This window comes from Pogona vitticeps, chromosome 5 (genome assembly GCF_051106095.1).
Source record: "Pogona vitticeps strain Pit_001003342236 chromosome 5, PviZW2.1, whole genome shotgun sequence".
Taxonomy (NCBI): domain Eukaryota; kingdom Metazoa; phylum Chordata; class Lepidosauria; order Squamata; family Agamidae; genus Pogona; species Pogona vitticeps.
Window position 1 is genome coordinate 161,366,792 of NC_135787.1, and position 22,095 is coordinate 161,388,886.

A 22,095-nucleotide genomic window follows, 5' to 3' on the forward strand; every position below is an offset into this window, starting at 1 on the left:
GTACTGCAACAACTTACTAAAGCTCCTTTTGAATCTTTGGCTTCAACTGATTTACAGCTACTTTAAAACCGTTTCCCTCATTGCCATCACCTCAGCTCAACGAGCTAGTAAGTTAGCAACCTTATGGCACGACTATCCTTATTTACAGTTTTTTCCGGACAAAGTCAAATTATCTATAGATATTTCTTTCCTCCCCAAAGTCGTATCTCAATTCCGTCTCTCTCAGCTGTTTTTCCTTCCTTCTTCCCATCACCATCCACAACTCAAGAAAGAATCCTCCATACTTTAGACATTAGGTGAGCCCTTGCCTTTTATTTCCAACGCACCCAACCTTTCAGGCGTTCACCTCGACGTTTCATAAGTCACCAACCACCTATAAAGGTCGCCAGGTGACGTCTCAAACTATATCTAGATGGGTCATTTCAACCATTCACCTCAGCTGGCACACAGACCAGTCCCGAAGGTGATTCGTCCTCATTCCACCAGAGCAGTGGCAACCTCTACAGCATTCCTACACAGCGTACCTCTTCCAGACTTCTGCATCCCTGCCACCTGGACACAGCTCTCCACTTTCACTTGACATTATAGACTTGATCTCCGGCAAAAGTCTGATGCGGCCTTTGGACGTGCTGTTCTAGCCTCTACTTTGGCGTGACACCCTGCCTCCGGGTAAGACAGCTTATTAGTCACCCAGGGTGTGATTCACAGAGGCCACGAAGAAAAACAACAGGTTACCCACCTGTAATTGTAGTTCTTCAAGTGGACCTCTGTGATTCACACATCCTGCCCGTCCTCCCCACGGTCACGCCATTCTGCTTAATGTAGCGGCGGTTGACACGACTGAAGGGGGAGCCTTCACACCAAGGTACTTATACAGTGGGGGAGGGGCCTTATTCTAATTTTTTTTTGCTACCACAGAAGTTCTAGAACTTTCCGATGAGGCTCTGCGCAGGCGCGGATCACCCAGGGTGTGAATCACAAAGGTTCACTCGAAGAACTACAATTAAAGGTGGGTAACCTGTCGTTACTTCTGAGTTAATCTGAGATAGCACTTCAAATTTACTCATTCATAATAAAATGGAGGTGATAGGTGTGGTCACATAGCTTCTAATTTTAACTGAACAGCAAAAATAATGAACTGTACTGCTGATTAGGATGCTTAGCACTTTTACAAACGCTGTGTAATAACATGTCTTGACTAGTTTTGGCATTCTTTTTATTGCAGACATTATGAATAAGAAGCCACGACTAGCTTGGGAGCTGTACCTAAAAATGGAAACCTCAGGAGAGTCCTTTAGCCTTTTGCAATTAATTGCAAATGACTGCTACAAAGTGAGCCTCCTTCTTTTCCCTTCAAATCCTTGGTCACTGCTATCTGTTTTGACCCTCTAAGAAACTGTTGCAATCTTTTAACGAATAGATTTCTAGCCATTGTTGCCATGTACGTAATGGATGGGTGATAACAGTGGGAAGATGTAAAGTTAGAAAGCTAATGAAAATCTGTTTTTCTGGTTCATGATCTGGTAATAAAACAAGCATATATCCATATGTTTGTCCCCTAATAGCATTTCAGTAATTGTTTATAAACTAGGATGTGGTTCTCAGTTTCTTTTTCATAATAAGTATTCCATAGTTAAAAACATGTTGGAAAAATCTTGCTGAGTTTGTGAGAAAACAGATGATCTCAGATTTTTGCCTGGGTTTGTTTGTTTTGGACATATCTGTGCTAAAGAATGCGTTTAAATCCATTTTGTTTCATGCTTAATTAAGAAATTGCTTCACTCACCTTACTTGCTGCTGACCCTTATATAATTTTAGGGATTTCAAAACCCAAGTATAAATAATATACTCTATTCCTTACCATGATGAGAGAGATTTTAAGAAAGATGTTGATTATAAGTTACCCCCTTGCTTCTCGGGTGAAACCCAAAGGAAAATAATAATAATAATAATATTAAAAATTATAAAAATTGAATAAGACAAAAGCCATTATATTTGTCTTTGACTAAATAAATAACTGATATGAAATTTCATCTTTTCTTTGTTTAGTTAACATTAAGTGCAGATTTTAAACTGAAAATGTTTCAAACAGCATTTCCTCAAATGTATTCAAGAACATTACCTCTTTTATACTGAATTCCTACTTCAGTAATGAATATAGGAAGCTGGCTTGTACTGAACCAGACTGCTGGTGTTCCTAGCTTAGCATTAGCTGATGAGCTGTAGCTTCCCAGGATTTAGGATGGGACAGTTTTTCAAACCTTCCTGGAGTTGCAAGGAATTAAACTTGGTAATATATGCTGAAACACCAAACTTGTGGTTCTCCCTATTTTACTAGAAAATGCAAAATGTAGCTCTGATTCAAAAAACATATGAATTCATCAAGAAACAGCCCATATTCAACTAGATATTTGTGTGCCCTGCCAGCTGGCGGAGGTTGGACACAATTGGAGGCGGATCCGGACTGCAGTCTGGAAGCATCTCTGTGCCCGCTGGTTTCCTCTGCCCCCCCCCCCAGTTTGGGCACTGGGGCTCAAAAAGGTTAGCCATCACTGGCCTAGGGATATCTGTTCTATTATATCGTCATTTATTCACTTGGTTACAATATTCTCTAAATATAATTGAGTTATTATACCTTTAAGTCACTTCCAAAACAACATTTTAATTATCATTTTTAATGTTAGCCGTTCTGCACAATAAAATGCCTTAAAAATATCTAATGAAATTAGATATTGTTTAATATTCTCCTAAACAAATCTGCCATTTGTCTTTCTATTATAAAGCCACTTTGATCTTCTTTAATATACTTAGCAATAAAATATTCATCATCCTAACTAATATTGCTGTAATATTGCATCTTGATTTATTGACAATGTCGATCTGTAAGCTCCAGGGTCAGTTGTTGTTGTTGTTGTTGTTGTTGTTGTTGTTGTTGTTGTTGTTGTTGTTGTTGTTGTTGTTGTTGTTGTTGTTGTTGTTGTTGTTGTTGTTGTTGTTTGCTTTGGGTATTAATGCAATTAATTAATGCTTCCAAGATATTAAAATATCTTCTCCATTATTTTATTAAAAAGGGACTAATGTGCTTCTAAAAGATTTGTAATACTTGGGCTCTAATCCATCTGTTCCTGGAGTCTTTCCTATTTTTAATTTATTAATAATATCTTTCATCTCCACTTCTCTAACTGTTCCATGAAACCTCTATCCATATCTTGAAGTCTACTCCCCAAATTTTTCTCAATATGTTCTCTAATTCTCCCCAAAGAGAGCTTATTCCTGTTGCATAATATTTGAAAGAAATTCTGAGAAACTTCATTTATCCTTCATCAGATTACACTTTTTACTCATTTCATCTTTAAGCACTCGTGTTAAACTCTTAGCTTTTTTAAAAGCTGTATGGATCTAGTCAATATTCTTAATACAATGGTGCCCCACTAAACGCTTACCCCGCTAAACAACGAAATCGCTTGATGATGACTTTTTTGCAATCGCTATAGCAATCGCAAAACGATGGTTCCAATGGTTTTTTTCCACTGGACGTGGAATAGGCCCGTGCTTTGCAAACTCTTTGTTCACAATATGACAGTTTTTACAACATCGCAAAATGGCTTCCCACTCTTTTCTGACCCATGCTTTGGAAGACAGCCATTAAAAACAGCTGATCGGTGCTTAGAAAATGGCTTCCCTATGGAGGATCTTCGCTGGACAATAAGATAATTTCCCCATTGGATCGCATTAACCGGTTTTCAATGCATTCCAATGGGGATTTTTTTTTCGCATGACAATGATTTCGCTGTACAGCAATTTCAGGGGAACGAATTATCGTCGTCATGCGGGGCACCACTGTACAGTACTAAATTTTAAAGAAATCAAATATATTAGATTCCTCTGAATTTTTTTCCAGTTCAGTATTCTCCAACTCTTTTCTTTTTGCCTTTGTTTCCATTAAAATCTTTATATCTCTGCTTTTTATATTTCATTTCCAACAATCTTATTTATTCTAGAGTCTTTTTGATGTTTTTCCTTTTGTCTTTTTAAACTATATGATCAACAGTTTCATTGTATGTCAAATACAATGAATACCAGACTAGCATTCCTGCGCTCAGAGGAGCCGAATACCATCTGCCGTCTACAGGTCACTGTGTGAGGGACTGTGGCTGGGCTGCTGCTGGCTGCCAGTTTCCCTTAGGGAACTGGCTGAGGAATAAGCTGGGAAAGGGGGCGGGTAGGGGGTCTCTGGAGCAACCAGTAGAGACTATATATGGCAGAGGAAGATATGGCGGTGGGAGTAGAGCATGCTCACATAGGAGAAAGGAGGTTAGATACCTTATACCTATCCCCCTTTCTAGCTCTACTCCCAGCCAAACGGTACTAGGTGGCCATATCAGCCACCCCCTGGGCCACATGGTACTGTTTGTAAATGGCAGGTCGGCAAAAAATAAGACTGCCCTCATCCATGATTTAATTTTGGATGAGGGGGCTGACTTGGCATGCATTACTGAGACCTGCGTAAGAGGAGGAGTTAATTTATCTCAGTTGTGTCCCCCTGGGTACTTGGTCCAACAGCAGGGTCACCCGGAAGGTCGGGGAGGTGGTGTAATGATAGTCTACAAGGAAATGCTCTCCCTCTGGAGATCAGGCTGGCCCCCTCTCTTTTATCCTCCTACCTACATCTGAAGACCCATCTCTTCAAATAGGCTTTTAACAATCATAACTGAGTCCCTGAATGCCTTTTAAATTTTTAGCTAAGATAGTTTTTAATGTTTCTTTGTTTTTGATTATTCAATTGTATTTTAATTAGCATATAGTGTAATTGTTCTTTTAATGTTTAACTTACTATGTTTTAATTCTATTCTTTTTAATATTATGAGCCACTGTGGATTCCCTTCTCAGGAGAAAGGTGGCCTATAAATAAAACAAAGACAAATATTTCCATCATTCATTTTCGAGTTTATTATGTTTTTCTGCTGAAAAATACTTGTATCTATCCTCCACCTTTTGTCTTCTCTAATCACATTTCACTTTAATATCCATATTCAATAAAGCACGATCACTTACTTTTATAATACTGTACCTATTCCCATATTAATCACTCTCAATACCAAATCTTTAGATATATAATCTATAATCCTAGAATAAATTTTATACAGCATCAGAAAATTCCTGCTGGCTCCCATGGGTTGGTCTTCTTGGCAGTGACTCACTATAGTATTTTACTTTTTAATTCAGTGTTGAATTAGCCATGTAACTTTTATCTCCTGCACAGATGGGCCAGTTTTACTATTCTGCAAAAGCCTTTGATGTCCTGGAAAGACTAGATCCTAACCCTGAATACTGGGAGGGCAAAAGGGGTGCCTGTGTTGGCATCTTCCAGATGATCGTTGCTAATAGAGAACCCAAGTATGTATACAGAATGTCTTGATATTTCTGTTTCTGTCAATTTAAACTGTTATTGCACCAAAATCTGTTCCATGTTTATACCAGGTACAAGAAAGATAAATATAGTTTTGAGCAATTAATGAGCAAACTCTTACAAAGAGATTTTTTTGTTAAAACATTTATTGGGTTCAAGATCCCCTTGACTATATTTGTAATGAAAAAAGAAGTGATGGTTGTTAATTTCCAGTGACATTTTGTCTAGTTCCGTTCTTAGTTTACACCTTTTATAGTGTACTTGAGTAAACAATTTGTTCAAAATTGCTTCAACATGCCATTTTAACCAGAATGAGCCTCCAGTGGTTTCAAAGGCTCTTCGACAAATGGGTGGATTCCTTTTATTCATAGAACATCAATTCAATCCAAATTACAATCTTTAATCAAAATATCCTTTGTCTACCTACAAATTTGTCAGTGTGCTGTTTTTCTATGGTACATTTTGTTTAAACATAATAGTTTCTGCTAGAGTTATTTCTGTTTAAGTTAACTTTAATGTGGAGTGACATGTCAAGATGATTGGTTGCTTTCAAGACAATAGTGTAAGGGGAAGCCAAATCTTTAAATGGCAAAATGTTTAAATTCATTTGAACATGACTTAAGGACAGGATTCCAGGCTTTGCAGGTGTGGAATCAAAATGGTTCCAGCATTGCTTGTCTTTCAGAGTAACAGTATGTGTACAATGCTTAATGTACTCAAAGCACAGATAAGAGGCAGCAGATTAAAAAAACCTTTCAAGTAAACAGACATGCCTGGGAGATTAAAACTGGCACGTTAACAGACAAAATGCATGCCATCAATTTTAGTGCAAGCAGTGGAAGGTCATTTACCAAGGGTCAAAGTGGGCTTTTCTTGGAAGACAGTTTCAGAGTCTGGGCACAGCTGTATGTAATTCTGTCTCCCATAATCCAGATAAAAATATCTCAGATGCCAGTGAGTTGTGGAGAAGAGCCTCTGTAGATGATTTTAGCTGGCACCTATATTCTGTAACAGTTGCAATTTCCAAGCCGGCAGCTCCACATAAGAATGCTGCCCACACAAACAGTGCTGTAATAATCCAATCTGTATGTAATGTGGAATTAAGGGTACATTTGCTTTCTTCGTACAAGACCAAATTTTGCAGTTTAGCTAAATGGTGCTCCCAGTTATTAATGTTACCTGGACATCAATATACAGTAGTGGATCCAGGAGCACCAAAAAACTGTATCTGTTTTGTTTGTTTGTTTGTTTTAGATTATATAACTCTATCCAGAATAGTTTGCATACTCTTTCCCAGATGAGTATGATTTCCAGCTATTGGTGCCTCTTCCTTTTATGGATTCTTAATTATCATCCTGAATAAATCTCCATCTAGTTTTACTAACATAAGAAGAACTATGCAAGAGCAGATCATCTGGTCCAACATTCTGTTCTCAAATAGGCCAGCCAAAAGCTTATGAAAAGTCCACAAGCAGAATATGAATGAAATAGCACCTGCCTATTCATGTTCCTCATAAACTGATACAGAGAAGCATATTATTTCTGATACTGGGAACTATATAAAGGAATGTGTACTGAAGTAAATATAGCCGGTAGTTATTGACACCTTTCATGAAGTCATTTAACCTTTTTGTCGTCCAGAACTGTATTGCAATTTATACATGAGTAAGTGATAGTGCATAAGTGGTGGCAATAAATTGCCACTGCTTTAACAAGGTAATGGTTCTATTTCTGATCATGTGCCTGTTACACAACTAAGTGTGCAATCAAAAATATGACCAGCACTTCATTAATTAGGAGCAACTCACTCCTGAAACATCAGTTTTTTTGTTTATGGTTGTGTTAATCACGGGTCCCTAACCCCCAGTGCGTGGCCCGCTGCCGGTCCATGGCCTTTGCAGGACTGGGCAGATCTCCTCCCCCCCCCCCGTATGCACTCCTCCGATGAACACCCACATGTACGCATGGCCTGCACGCATGGGTGCCCTGCCCACCAGCACATACATGCAAGTGCACCATGCTCACCCATGAGCATGCCCCGCCCAACCGTGAGCACTCCACACTCACCTGCACATGGGTGCGAGTGCGCCCCACTTGCGAGTGTGCCACACCCATATGCACATGTGTGAGTGCACCACGCCCACCTGCAAGCATGCCCCGCTCACCCACAAGCAGGGGGTGCCCCCCGCGCACAGACCATGACACCCAACCAGTCCGCGGTCCTGAAAAGATAGGGGACCACTGGTGTAAATCACCAGTAGGATTCCATTCTTAATGTTGCCCAAGTTGGCAGCCAACTTGAGTCAATTGGCTTCAAGTGTACACTTTTGCCAGTGTAATATCCAAATCATTTTACATTGTAATTGAATTTCCATTTGAAAATAAATTTACAGTCCTAAAGTTTCTCCTGTTTTCTGGATTATCTCGGTATCTTACAGTTTTACTTAACTAGCTATTCACTAACTGATGGTGTCAGTTTTATATATCTTGCCTCACTTCCTCTCATGGTCATCTACAGCTTCTCTTTTCATCATGCCCTGACTATATATATCTAGTAATAGTACAAGTACACCTTGAAGCTTTGATAGTAAAAATTTGGTTTAAAATTGTCAATTTTTCTGGTTTTATCCTCATTGCTCTTTGTCTTTTCTTTTTTTCAGAGACACCCTAAGGGAGGTGTTGCACCTCCTAAGAAGTACGGGTAATCCACAGGTAGAGTATATTGTTCGTATAATAAAGAAGTGGGCAAAGGAAAACAGAGTCCCCCTTTAAAAGAACATCACCAGAAACTGCCCTGCTATACCAAGTTGGAGTAACATGGTGTTTTCTATTATGAAAAAGTAACACTCTGAAGAGTTCTGTATTTCTATCTCACCATTTTAATCAAAGTTGTCGGAAAACCATATATTTACGTGGAGTATCTCACTGTGACTTCAGTTATACAACATGTCTCAGGTTCCATTTTGTTTCTACTACAACTCCTAGCTTTCAGCTGTTTCAGGTGTGTGCCTTTAGCAGTACTTGTACTGAGACAACTGGCAAACTGGCCTGTACTGTGTACTACTGAGCCATAGCAGAGCACAAAATATACTTAAGATCTGCAAATCACATTTACAGAACTCATCAGGAACAGCATTTCTGAATCATTACAAAAACTGGAAATGGCACATAGTAAGAATGTAATATGATCTGTTTTTTATTTTTATGGCCTGATGCACATTGGAGGCAAACCTATGCAGAGAATAGTCTGTTTCTAGCAGCATCGTGTACTGTTCTCTTTGCCTTTCCACAATATTTTCCTTCTGTTTAAAGCATGGTTGCAAATCTTATGATGCTAAACTGAAAGGCACCTGCTTTGCCCTTGCAGATGCTTGTAAGTAGTTTCAAAAAGGGAGTCCTTTTGGAGAATGTATTGTTTAATTACTAAATAAATATTGTAAATAGACACACAAGAAAATTCATAGTACATACACATTATAAAATGCATAGCACACACTATGTAAAATTTGTATAAAAATAGATCAGTTGTTTTTCATGCTGTCCATTCTTTAAAGAAGAGGTTTGTAATCAGCCCCAAACTTTAATTATGGGGTGAAATCAAAAAAATAAAATAACTTATGAAACAATTCATTATGCATTATGTCTAATGCTTTGTAAAAAGAAGATTCAACCTCTAAGTTGAATATATGAATAAACTGAATACTATATTGATATATATCATGACAGTTTCATTTGCTGAAAATAGAACAATGAAACAAGCAATACATAGGTAAAGATAATACCAGACTTCCTTTGTTTTGGAAACTATACAATAGAGAAATGTGTTTTTAAGGTAATTTTTTTAATAGCTATGTTTTGCTTTGCCTTCATTTTTAAAGAGCTCTGTGTTCTCAAGAACACACTATTCCTCTTTTGCAAAATAAGAATGCATAAGTATACAAGTGGTAGGAAGGATTTTGTTGGCTATTTGTTGTTCATCCAGTTGTCTTCTGATTGTGTGATTGGTTTTTGATGCAATTGGTCTCTGATACCAATGTTGCAACTCCCTTTGCCTTGTCTCTTGACTATTTAGGTAACAGTCTCTTTAAACCACTACATGAATAAATGTGTTTTCTTTAATAATCTTCACTTAGTTCTTCTCTTCCTTTTTCCACTGCCACCAACCTTCATTTGGCCCTATGTGTGTGTCCAGATTATAAATGAAAGACAAAGTCTCAGGATGTAGAAAATATAATGAAGCTCTTTATTCTGTATTTCTTTAAATGAGTCATTAAAAAGCTCTGGCTTAACACGTTTCAGCAAAGCCTTCTTCAGGAGCTAAGCCTAACACAAAACCCCACATTAGATATTGAATCATTCACATTTTCTTTTTTACACACACACACACACACACAGACACACACACACACACACACACACACACACACACACACACACACACACACACACACACACACGGCTTGGGACTCTCAACTTTATATAAATACATGCATTTAGACATAATAAAATATATTAGACAGAATATCAAACACATACCATGCTTCTTTATACTTTCTGCACCTTTCTTTGGTTTATATCAGCTCCAAAACTAAGTGAAAGTGTTCAAAAGTGCAGGCACTTTAAAAAGAGGCATTTGTACACAGCTGTACAGGGTGGCAAGATAACCAGCCCATTAGTGTTATCATAATAAAGGGAGAAAGTCTATTTCTTCATTTAACCCATGAGGTACTAGGGTAATTTCAGGATCCAGTCAATTTCCCTTTTAGATAAAGGCCTTTCAAAATTTCCAGGAACTCTGTGAATGGCCCAGAACCCCAGATCTTTTATTGTATGGTTCATTTCTGTAAAATGGCCAACCAGAGGACTGCCTAGTTGTTTATTTCTTAAATTACAGTGGTGCCTCACTTTACGATTGCTCCGCATTACGACGAATCCACTTTATGACAATCTTTTTGCGATCGCAATTGAGATTGCAAAACGATGGTCTAAATGGGGGGATTTTGCTTTGCGATGATTGGTTCCCTTCTTTGGGAACCGAGTCTTCGCAAAGCGATGGTTTTTAAACAGCTGGTTGGCGGTTTCAAAATGGCCGCCGGGTAACTAAAATGGCTCCCCGCTGTGTTTAGGGACGGATTCCTCGCTATACAGGCAGCGGAAATGGCCGCCGTATGGAGGACCTTCGCTGGACGGTGAGTTTAAAGCCCATTGGAACGCATTGAAAGGTTTCAGTGCATTTCAATTGGCTTTTTATTTTCGCTTTACGATGTTTTCGCTTAACTGCGATTTTCCTGGAATGGATTATCGCCATTAAGCGAGGCACCACTGTACTAAGGTGTTCACCCATTTGTACTTTAAGAGGTCTAGAGGTTTTCCTATGTACAGTTTATTACATGGGCACCTTGTAGCATAGATTACTCCCTTGGTATTACAGTTAGTGAAATCCTTGTGATTGTAATGTCCTCACTGATTGGCTATATATAAATGTGCATGTGTATAACTGTAGACATGTGGAGAAGATGGAGGATCTCTTCTGATGAATGTCATGCTGTCATGCTGCTGGTTTGTACTGCTAAAACTTCTGTATACAGTGGTGCCTCACACAACGATGTTAATTGGTTCCAAAAAAATCAACGTTGTGTGAAACATCGTTCTGTGAAACACCATTTCCCATAGGAATGCATTGAAAACCGGTTAATCCGTTCCAATTGGAACGGATTGCCGTCCTTGAGCGAAAATCCCCATAGGAAACATCGTTGAGTGAAACCCGGTTCCCCAATTGAAATGCATTGAAGCCGACTCAATGCATTTCAATGGCTTTGCGAAGTCCTTTTTCGCTCCTGTAAAAGTGTCTTACAATGTTTGGAACCTATTTTAAATGCTTGCAATGGTTAGCCCACCTCCTGAAACCTATGCAAACTTATTTTGGTGTTGTTCTGACACTTCGTTAATTTGTGGTGATTTTTTGTTTTTCCCCTCATTGAAATGCATGGAGTTCAATGAGGGGAAAAACAAAAAATCACCACAAATTAACGAAGTGTCAGAACAACACCAAAATAAGTTTGCATAGGGTTCAGGAGGTGGGCTAACCATTGCAAGCATTTAAAACAGGCTTCAAACAGTTTAAGGCACTTTTAAATGAGTGGAAAGAGACATCGGAAAGAGCTTTAAAAGGGAAACTGAGATCAAAGAGCTCTTTCCGATGCCCCTTTTCGCTCCTGTAAAAGTGTCTTAAACTGTTTGAAGCCTGTTTTAAATGCTTGCAATGGTTAGCCCACCTCCTGAAACCTGTGCAAACTTATTTTGGTGTTGTTCTGATACTTCGTTAATTTGTGGTGATTTTTTGTTTTTCCCCTCATTGAAAGGCATGGAGTTCAATGAGGGGAAAAACAAAAAATCACCACAAATTAACGAAGTGTCAGAACAACACCAAAATAAGTTTGCATAGGTTTCAGGAGGTGGGCTAACCATTGCAAGCATTTAAAACAGGTTCCAAACATTGTAAGACACTTTTACAGGAGCGAAAAAGAGGCATCGTTGTGTGAAAATTCCCCAAAGGAAACATCGTTGTGTGAGGCGGCAAATTTAACAGAAAAAGGCATCGTTGTGTGAATTCATCGTTGTGTGAGGCACCCGTTGTGCGAGGCACCACTGTATATTGTAAATATACTTGCTGTTGGAAGAAGCTGATTTTGTGTGATTCAACTGGACTGCCTGGACTGGGACAAAACTCTGTTAATTTACACTAACAAGGGGTTATGGGCCCTGCGCCAAGGAAGCTGGTGAGTGCCAGAGGGTACCACAAAGCCAGAGGAACCAGTTCAGAAATGGAGAAAATCCAGTAAGGTGAGTGTCCTGCCATTCAGAGCCCAGGAGGGGTAAAGGATGGAGGACTGAGATAAAAAGGCAGCAAAATACAGTCAGTTGGGGCAGCAGGAATGGGAAGATTCCCTCTCACAAAGCTAAATGAACGGAACTATCTGACTTGGTCAGTTAAAGCCGAAATGTTGCTGAGAAGGGAGGATTTTTGGAAGATTGTTTCCAGCCCCCCTTGTCCTGAATGAGGAACAGGTAAAGCAAAATGAGAAGGCTTTAACAACAATAATTCTGTGCTTAAAGGACAGCCAATTAATACACATGTGTGGACCGACCTCAGCTAGGCAGGTAAAATCTGCACCGTGTCTATGTTCGGGACTCTGCTGGCAGCAAAGTTGCACTGACACGTAAATTATACAGAGCAAGGCTTGACCATGATGGAAGCATGTCAGAGCACGTACATCAGATGAGAAATCTGTGGAGCTTGAATAGAGGGACATGGAGTTCACAGAGAATCACAAGGTGTTTGTGATGCTGGGCAGTCTTCCAGAAAACTACAATGTGCTGGTAACAAGCCTTGAATCCATGCCACAGAGGGACTCTGCTAATTTACACCAACATATTTGAGTGCTAATCATGTTCTGTTGTATGCTTGTGCCCTGATTCAACCCAATCTCCCTTTGAGGCAATTAGTAAAAACATTTTTACCCTCATTGCTTAAAGATGTTTCATCCCAAACTAAAAGCTCCTGAGTTTATCTTTCTTACAAGACAGTGTTGTCCTATATGCATCTCTCTATATGTTGCTGAACTGTAATTCCCTTTATCCATCATTATTGTGTAAACTTACTAGGGCTGATAGGAGTTACAGTTTAGCAATACTGAAAGGACCACATTCTCTGTAAAAAATAATCTCTACTATCTTTGTGATTTTACGGGCCAGCAGTTTCCTTGCATCCTGGTTCTAATGAAGCTCACCCTAAATGTTTTCCCATCTTCCCTCGCATGATGTCCTTTTTTTCTCTGACAGACATCATCATGCCTCTGAAGGTTGCATTCACTTACCTGCCAATCTTACTCCAAGCCAGGATACCTCAAGGAGCAAAGATCCGCATAAGCCAGGAGCGAAATCCATCGGCCACACAACCACAAATTCTGTCCAACAGCCCCACAGTCTGTATCATTGTGAGACGGGAGGCGAGAGGGATATCCCACTCGCCGGAGAGCTGTCCCTCCTCCATACTGAAGAGAAGGAAATACAGACACAACCTACCAGCATCCCCAAGGACAGAGCCAGATGGGCTAGGAAAAGAGATACAAAGAATGACATTAGGAGGGGTTCAGGGAAAATCAGCGGGAAAAGAAAGGAAGAAGAGGGTGGAGTTTGAGGCGGGGACAGTAGGGATAAAAAGGAAGGAAGAGCAGTTACTGCCAGGCTGGGAATAGGTATGGATGGAGGAACCCTGGACTGGGCCATGGGAGACGTTAAGAGTGCCCAAGGAGGAGGCAGAAGAGAGATCCCACCCAGACCCTCGTATTGGGGAGAAGCAGAGGCGAGGGAGTGGAGAAGGAGAATGAGAGAGGAGAAAGAGAAAGCTGAAAGGAAGGAAAGGCTAGGATGGAGGATAAGTGAGATAAGGAGGAAGGGTTACAGGGAAGACCCTGGAAGGATTCAGCACCAGAGACACAACTCCTGTGGCATAACAACCGGGAGGACGAGTCCCTGCTCTTGTTGGAAGGTGAGACGGGACAGACCGTAGCAGACAACATCTTTACAGATTGGCTGGGTCCGTAGAACGCCAGCGGCAGAAACCTGCCCGTTCTTATTTGAAGATTGGAAGCCCTTTCAAGACCCGTTGTCAGAAAGAGAGAAGCAATCGGATCATGTTATGAACACTTGTTATTTGTTGAATACCCCAATAAATATTACACCTAGTTTGAAACAAAAAAAGTCTGCAGAGTTCATTGAAACAAAAATGGAGCCAAAGATCAAACCCTCACAACCATACATACATCAGCATCTCCTCTTGTTTGAATCATTTATCTTAACTAGCAGAATGTGCCAGTTAAAGTTGAATAACTTATATAAGAGTACACATTTTGGACATGATGCTTGTAGACCACGCAGGAGTCATCATTTTCACTCACGAATTGTCTATGAGTTTTACCTGTCCCATCTTTTTAGAATTAGAAAATAGCAAAAAGAATAAGAGCTCATTACCAGAAATGACCATTTATGATTGTCTCCCCCCATTGGGGAAATGCTACATTTATATCGAACTCAAGTCTGTCAGCACCCGGATCAATGAAGGTCAGGATGAAACAAAACCGTTATTCTTCAATTGCATGCAACATTCGATTACTGCCTCTTTAAGAACCTGGCGTGCATATTTCCAAGGCAACTGCGGGCGGGGATCCGGCGTCTTCAACGTGTGATCGCGGTGACGTACAACTAACCTTAGCAATAACAAAAGTGACGTACAGCGGCGCGTCCGTGGCGGTTCCGCTTCTGCGCATGCGTGCCCTAGTGGCCTGCTTCTATTTACGTGGGGGGGCTGCAAGATGGCGGCGTTGTTAGCGGCGAGGAGAGGCTAGAAGAAGTGGGGAGGTACTCCGACCCGGTTAAGGGGAGGGAACGGGAGGAGCCGGAGCCGTGGGTGGTAAGGCAGGGTCACCGAACAGGTGGGAAGGGGGGTGGGGGGTTAGATGATGGCGGAGCCACGCCGGGTGCCGTTCATTAGTCTGTCACCCGTGAGGCGTCGAGAAGGCGAGACCCCGGTGCTCGAGCGAGAGCCTGGAGGGGCTCGCGAGGCGGAGCAGCAGCCATTGGTGCATGAGGCCCTGAAACAGCCAGAACAGCAACAGCAACATCATCCCCACCACCACCACCACGACAGCGGTCGGGCAGAGGCGCCGCCGCCGCCGCCTTTCGATTCCTGCCTTCGGCCGGAGTCCCAGTCGCTGCCATTGCCGCGGGAGATCAGCCGGCCCGAGCAAACGCCGAAGCCGCTGCTGCCACCTCAGCGTGAGCCTCCAAGGCCAGAACCGCCGCCTCCACCTCACCAGCACTTACAGCGCGAAGGCAACCGGCAGGAGTCGCCAACGCCACCGGTAGTACCGCGCCATACGGTTCGGCTGGAGTTGGTGCTAAAGGATCCAACCGAGGAAAGCTGTGTGGAGTTCAGCTATCCTGAGTTGCTGTTGTGTGGCGAGCCACGGGTATGGTGTCTGCTCTTGCTGACCACCTTTTTTCTCCCACAGTTTTGAATCATGCTTTGTCTTTTGTGCCCTTTTTCTTTAGCGCTGTGTGAAAGAAGGCTTACTAATGGGGAGGCAAGCAATTCTAGAGTCACAAAGACTATCCAGGGCCTTTAAAGCCTCATTTGTTACAGATGGTGAACTTGTAAGAAACCAGCTTCTCTCCTGTTTGGTATTTAAACACTTTCTGATGCAAATCAGAGTTCAAAACAGGGAAAGAAATATTTCTATTTGGAATTCTTTCCATATATTTTTTTAATTTTAATATGTATTTTATTATGTATTTTTGAAAGGAAGGCATTCAGGTGGACAGAGGGATAGAGCATGTATTTTATGTTGGTCTTCAGATAAGCCCCCAGCATTTGTCTCCATAGGGCATATCTTCAGTTTTCATTCAGTTCAGCTAGCAAATTGTGAGTTCTCTCTCCAGTATGGATTTTTTAGCCTGTAGACAAATAGTATTAGATGCAAAACTGAGCCCACTATTGCATCCTTTTATCAGCACTATTTCCTTCATTTCAAAGTACTATAGAGTTCAGGATTGTGGGAAGATTTCTTATGGCACATATACATGCCAGCAGCTCAGTGTATCACGACTAATTTTAAGTAAATGCTGGGTTAAAATACATAAATTTAGAGAAAGGAAGTCAAAATAAACTGCAACTTATTCTTTAGCTGTTAAGTTTGTCTTTGATAGCATTGAGAGTTAGTAGCATTTCCCTGAAAAGAAAGGGTGGAGATACTCTCGATTTTTAATGTACAGAAGAAAAGAACAACTATTGTCATATATGAGTGTTCTGCGAAATGGAATAACACAGTAAGAGATGTCTTAATTCCACATAGATGAGTTCCCCTGTAATGTATAGGTCATAGTATAGCCAAAATACTTCTTGCTCCTAGTAAAGCTAGTAAAAATAGCAATAGCAAAATAATATTGGCCCATTCACTAGGTTGAAAAAACTGCATAAACTCCATAATTTATTCTGAATTCATTTACCAGGTAAAGCTAGACCACTGTGCTGCCCAATCCATAGGAAGGAATGGTAATAGGCCCATATTTAATGGAATTTATTTTTTGTGGGGAAAAATTATTTTGGGGGCACATCTGCTTTGGGGGGAAATGCAAGCACAGATTAGTAACAAACTGCTGATATCTCCCTTTGTGATGTATAACAGAATACTTTAACTGTGTTTTAGGTAGTCATTTGGTGAAATTACTAAATGTAGAAATTTTGAAATGGACTAATCCACAAAATACAGGCCTGAGAGCTACTGCAGATATTAGTTTAGGATACTTGCAGCAAAACCTACAAATAAGAAATGTAACATGTAATTCAGAATCTAATGAGCTGCAGGTATGTTCCGCAATGGCAAGATGGACACTTGCCTTTCAATTATGTTATACTGGCTGATTGAATAGATCCTGGTTGACTGTTATGAACAGTTGTGTTTATCTGCGCTGTACCTCTCCTGAACATTATTGAGGTATCAAGGCACCTCTTGTGCAATCTTCTGTTTTCCCTTCTGCTGCATAGTATTTTGAGAGGTAAACCTTGAATGATTCTTACATTTGTTGAGACCATTGTGCTTGCAGTACTGCAGACCACTATATAATTTTACTTTTACTGTATCTGTATAAATCTGAAATCTGCTTTCACAGTGCAGCATTACAGCAAAGCACTTGTTCTGTTCCATATTTACTCTGGGATGTTGTAGTAGAATGCCTATTTGAATGAATATTGTTGGGTGTTTTCCAGATGGGTACAGTGCAAAATAATGGGAATAGTAGCTGTTTCTGAAGCCAAATGCAGGCATGCCCATAAATGCCTATGGAGACCACATTTTATAAGGCAATGTGCCATATGTGACCAATATGACTCTGTTGTGAGGCAGTACTGAATGAGTTTGAATGGTCTATGAAATAAAAGAAACTAGGGAAATTTAAAAGGAATGGTATAAACACAACATTTTATTCCTAAATGCAGTTAGTTCTGAGCAGCCCTCTCACCCAGAACACAGAAAGAGTACTCAGGAAAACACATTAATCCATGTGTGATATATTACATAGCATTTGATTTTAACAGTGCTGATAGTGCTGCTACAACAGAAGGGTAGGTTCAACCTGCTTATGTTTGAAATATATGTTAACCTTATGCTTGTGAAATAATATGTAAACGTTGGTTGGCAGTAAATTTTCCTTTAATGGACAGTTCTTTATCAAGAGTTAGGAGGTAGTATGGCTCTTTTGAAATCCACTAATGATATTACAAAACACTACTTTGTAATATGCTAATATTAAAGAAGGATCGAGAATATCTTAGTATGTTCATTGTCAACTGAGGTTATTCTACTTTATCCTCATAGCAACTCTGAGTTGGTTCAGACAGTGAGATAAATCATGCTGGAATTGAGACATATTGATTGACTTGTGCACATTCTTCTCATCCTAGAAAAGAGGTCAGAAGCATTTTTTTCATTATCCATAGCTTTTTTTGGTCCAAAGTGCAGAAATGGATTTGTTTGAAATAAGTCAACTTCCAACTATAGGTTATGAAGCTGACCTGTTTCAGTGAAGTATACAAGTTATAATTGCTTACAGTTTACATATGTTTACTCAGCTTGGCTTAAAAAAACAACAGCTTCATTCTGGGAGTTCTTCCTGACAGACACCTAAATGTGGCTTACCTCGGAAAAAAGCAGAAACTGGAAGGCTTTGAGGCTTAGCCGTATCTTCCATTCCTATTCGGGGGGGGGGGGAGTTCTCAGTTAGTACCAGGGCAGGAACAGGAAGCTTGGGTGGACTTAAGTGTAATTAGGCCTAAAAGCCTTCTAATGTAGGCCTTTCTCCAGGTGAGATACATTTAGATAAGGTACCTGTCAGGTAGAACTCCCAGAATAGACATCTATAGGATTTGTAGTCTAAGTTTTTTTTTTTTTAAAAAATCGTATCCATAACATCTAGTCCTTGTTTTTTCATCACAATGCTCACTGATCAGTTTTGTCTTGCTCTACTCATCACATGTTAAAGTAGGACTTTGTAGATCTGGGTTCAAATCCCTGTTCATCCGTGGAAATTAAATGGGGAGTTTGCATTGATAAACTACTCCTTGAATATTGCACATACTAAAAAAATCCTATTAGGGTCACCAAGGTTTCCTCTAAACTGGGCATGTGTGTGTGTGCAAGTCTCTGCATGCAGTTCTCTTCCTCTGTGTAGCTATTGCTTTAGGTTCAAGTCACAATGGAACTTTTCATTTAAGAAGGCCCTCTTGTCTCTCCTTGCTATTCTTTGGAAGTCTGCATTCAGTATTCTGTAACTTTCCCTATCTCCCTTGCATTTTGTTTCCCTTCTCTGCTATTTGTAAGGCCTTGTTGGACAGCCACTTTGCTTTTTTGCATTTCCTTTTCTTTGGGATAGCTTTTGTTGCTACCTCCTGTACAATGTTACGGGCCTCCATCCATAGTTCTTCCGGCACTCTGTCCACCAAATCTAGTTCCTTATAACTCTTCTTCATTTCCACTGTGTATTTATAAGGGATTTGGTGTAGATTATACCTGACTAGCCCAGTGGTTTTTTGTACTTTCTTCAGTTTAAGCTTGAGTTTTGCTATATGAAGCTGATGTTCAGAGCCACAATCAGCTCCAGGTCTTGTTTTTGTTGACTGTAAAGAGAGCTTCTCCATCTTTGGCTGCAGAGAATATAATCAATCTGATTTCGGTACTGCCCATCTGGTAATGTCCATGTGTAGAGTCACCTCTTGTGTTGTTGAAAAAGAGTGTTTGTGATGACCAGCTTTGTTCTTTTGACAAAACTCTGCTAGCCTTTGCCCTGCTTCGTTTTGATCTCTAAGGCCAAACATACCGGTTGTTCCTTTTATCTCTTTATTCCCTACTTTAGCATTCCAGTCCCCTATAATGAGAAGAACATCTTTCTTTGGTGTCAGTTCTAGAAGGTGTAAGTTTTCATAGAATTGGTAGTTTCAGCCTCTTCAGCATCAGTGGTTGTTGCATAAACTTGCATCATTACTGTGATGTTGAAAGGTCTGCCTTGGATTCGTATTGAAATCATTCTATCATTTTTAGGTTATATCCCAGTACAGTGGTGCCCCGCATGACGACCCTGCAGAACAACGAAATTGCATGACAATGACTTTTTCGCGATTGCTATAGCGATCGTAAAACTATGTTTTCTGTGGGTGATTTTCGTTTGAGGTCCTTGTTTCGTGAACCATTTGTTCACAAAACGACAATTTTTCCAGCTCCGAAAAATGGCTGCCCTCTGTTTTCCGGACCCGTGCTTCGCAGGGCAGCCATTTTAACAGCTGATTGGTGCTCGGAAAATGGCTTCCCCTATGTGCGATATTTGCTGGACGACAAGGTAATTTCCCCATTGGAACACATTAAATGGGTTTCAGTGCAGTCCAATGGGGAATTGTTTTTCACATGACAACGACTTTGCTTAACAGCGATTTTCCTGGAACGCACTATCGTCGTCATGCGGGGCACCACTGTACAGCTTTTCCCACTCTTTTGTTGACCATTTCTTCTACAGGATTCTTGCACACAATAGTAGATACGATAATCGGCTGAATTGAATCCGCCCATTCCTGTCCATTTTAGTTCACTGATGCCCAGGATGTCAATGTTTATTCTTGCCATCTCCTGTTTGACCGTATCCAACTTACCAAGGTTCATAGATCCAGGTTCCTATGCAGTATTTTTCTTTGTAGCATCGGACTTTCCTTTCACTTCCAGGTGTGTCCACAGCTGAGTATCCTTTCGGCTTTGGCCCAACCACTTCATTAGCACTGAACCTACTTGTATTTGTCCTCTACTCTTCCTCAGTAGCATGTTGAATGCCTTCTGAACTGAGGGGCTCATCTTCCAGCGTCATATCTTTTAGCCTTTTGTTTCTGTTCATGGGATTTTCTTGGCAAAGTTACTGGAGTGGCTTGCCAGTTGCTGCTCCAGGAGGATTGCATTTAGTCAGAACTCTCCTCTATGATCTGTCCTTCTTGGGTGTCCCTGCACGGCATAGCCCATATCTTCTCTAAATTACTCAAGCCCCTTCACCACAGCAAGGCAGCAATCCATGAAGGAGTTTGCATAATGGTTTGTTTACTAAGATGTTTTGTCATTGTAGCTTTTATGTTGTGGAAAAATATTTTAATGTAGATATTGCCTTTTCTACTGATGTGCATTACCAACTAAATAAATAAAAATACAATAACAATAAGATCCAGCATATACAAAATTCACAGGCATGTTATGAATTCTTTCACATTCAGATTGTTGGGGAGTAGAATGTCAGTTAAGGCCCTTCAGAATAACTGTTTGTGTTGCAGCAGATAACAAGAAGAGTGATTGCAACCCACTTAACACTTCTGTTGCTAGTGTCACAGCTATGTGAAATGTAAATCAGTGTTTCAGTTGTCCGTTGATTGGTGGTGACAGTGGTACTAAGTGATTCTGTCATTCTACCATATAGACACTATGTTGCGTGTGTGAGTATTTGTTAGGCCTAATGCGCCTTTACTATATTGTGCTAACTACTGCCTCTGCTATAGCAATGCTTGGCCTTTCCCTCAGCCTTTTCAGGGTTTTCCAATGTGTTTTTAATTTTGTTCTTTGAAGGCTGGGTATACATCTCTTTAGCATGTGAAGAATGTTGCATATAACTATTCCTTCCCCTGCAAAATGCTGCTACTCCTACAGGTATTCCCTAGGGTAGAATACATTCATGTTATCTTTATCTTTCTTTTGCCTGTCCTTGAAAGCTTAGGCAGGTTATATAGCAAATGAGAAACCCGGAGTTTTCAAGAGTGTTGTGGATTTCAGCATAGTTAAATACAGAAAACAGAAACTCAGATTAGTTCTGATGAAAGGTCCTCTCTGCCAAAACTCATTGTGGTGGGCTAATCATGTCTAGCAGAGGCATCCTTCAGTCTTGAGAGACTATGGTAACGTGCTCTGTATGGAGGACTTGGAACAGTGTCTAGTGTTTTGACGCTGTATGCGAAGCTGGAGTGTCCTGGCTAAGGACAGCTGGCCTGGTTGAGCATGCTCTCACACGTGTTGAAGACCTTCCATTCGACAGCGCTGAAACTGATGATATTCTGAAAAACATGTATGTCTACAGTGGATTGATGGTATCTAAAGCATCTCTTGGTTACTTTTTTTCTTCAGAAAGTAGTATTTAAAGGTTTGCCATTTGAATGCCTAAATGTATGAAAATCTTGCTTTTTGGTGTAGATTGTTGCTATTTTCTTGATTATGATAGGCTGCTTAAGCCACAAAACACTAGAAGGAATAATGGGCTGATTGGTAATGTGGCTTAAGCCACAAAACACTAGAAGAAATAATGGGCTGATTTTAACAATTACATGATAGCATTGAAGCCTTGCCGCCTGCACCAGGGCCGCTGCATCCGCCGCCTGGCGGGGCTGCTCCCCTTCTCAGTCAGTGGGCATTCCTGGGTGGCCGTCGAAGAGCAGCAGGTGGCTCGCCTCTTGCACCGGCACCGGAGGTCAAGAGGCTCCGCTGTGCCCAGCCACTGTTGCGGAGGTGTCGCTGAAGGAAGCCGTGCAGCCGAGTGAGTGCCGCTGCCACCTGACT

At 40.7% G+C, this 22,095-nt stretch overlaps 2 protein-coding genes across 10 annotated transcripts in view; both read left to right on the forward strand.

Annotated features, from left to right (window-relative positions):
- The window catches only part of IFT56 (intraflagellar transport 56), a 40,476-nt gene extending 30,942 nt beyond the window's left edge, over positions 1–9,534 (forward strand). For all 6 annotated transcript variants that reach the window (XM_078376108.1, XM_020787974.3, XM_073000189.2 and 3 more), the window contains 3 exons: positions 1,226–1,332; positions 5,264–5,397; positions 8,071–9,534. In XM_078376108.1, coding sequence (XP_078232234.1) covers positions 1,226–1,332; positions 5,264–5,397; positions 8,071–8,182 — 353 coding nt within the window. In that variant the 3' untranslated portion in view covers positions 8,183–9,534. The remainder of the gene's footprint in view (positions 1–1,225; positions 1,333–5,263; positions 5,398–8,070) is intronic.
- A 5,261-nt stretch (positions 9,535–14,795) lies between these two features.
- UBN2 (ubinuclein 2) overlaps positions 14,796–22,095 on the forward strand; it is a 52,404-nt gene continuing 45,104 nt past the window's right edge. For all 4 annotated transcript variants that reach the window (XM_020787820.3, XM_020787822.3, XM_020787819.3 and 1 more), the window contains exon 1: positions 14,796–15,441. In XM_020787820.3, coding sequence (XP_020643479.3) covers positions 14,929–15,441 — 513 coding nt within the window. In that variant the 5' untranslated portion in view covers positions 14,796–14,928. The remainder of the gene's footprint in view (positions 15,442–22,095) is intronic.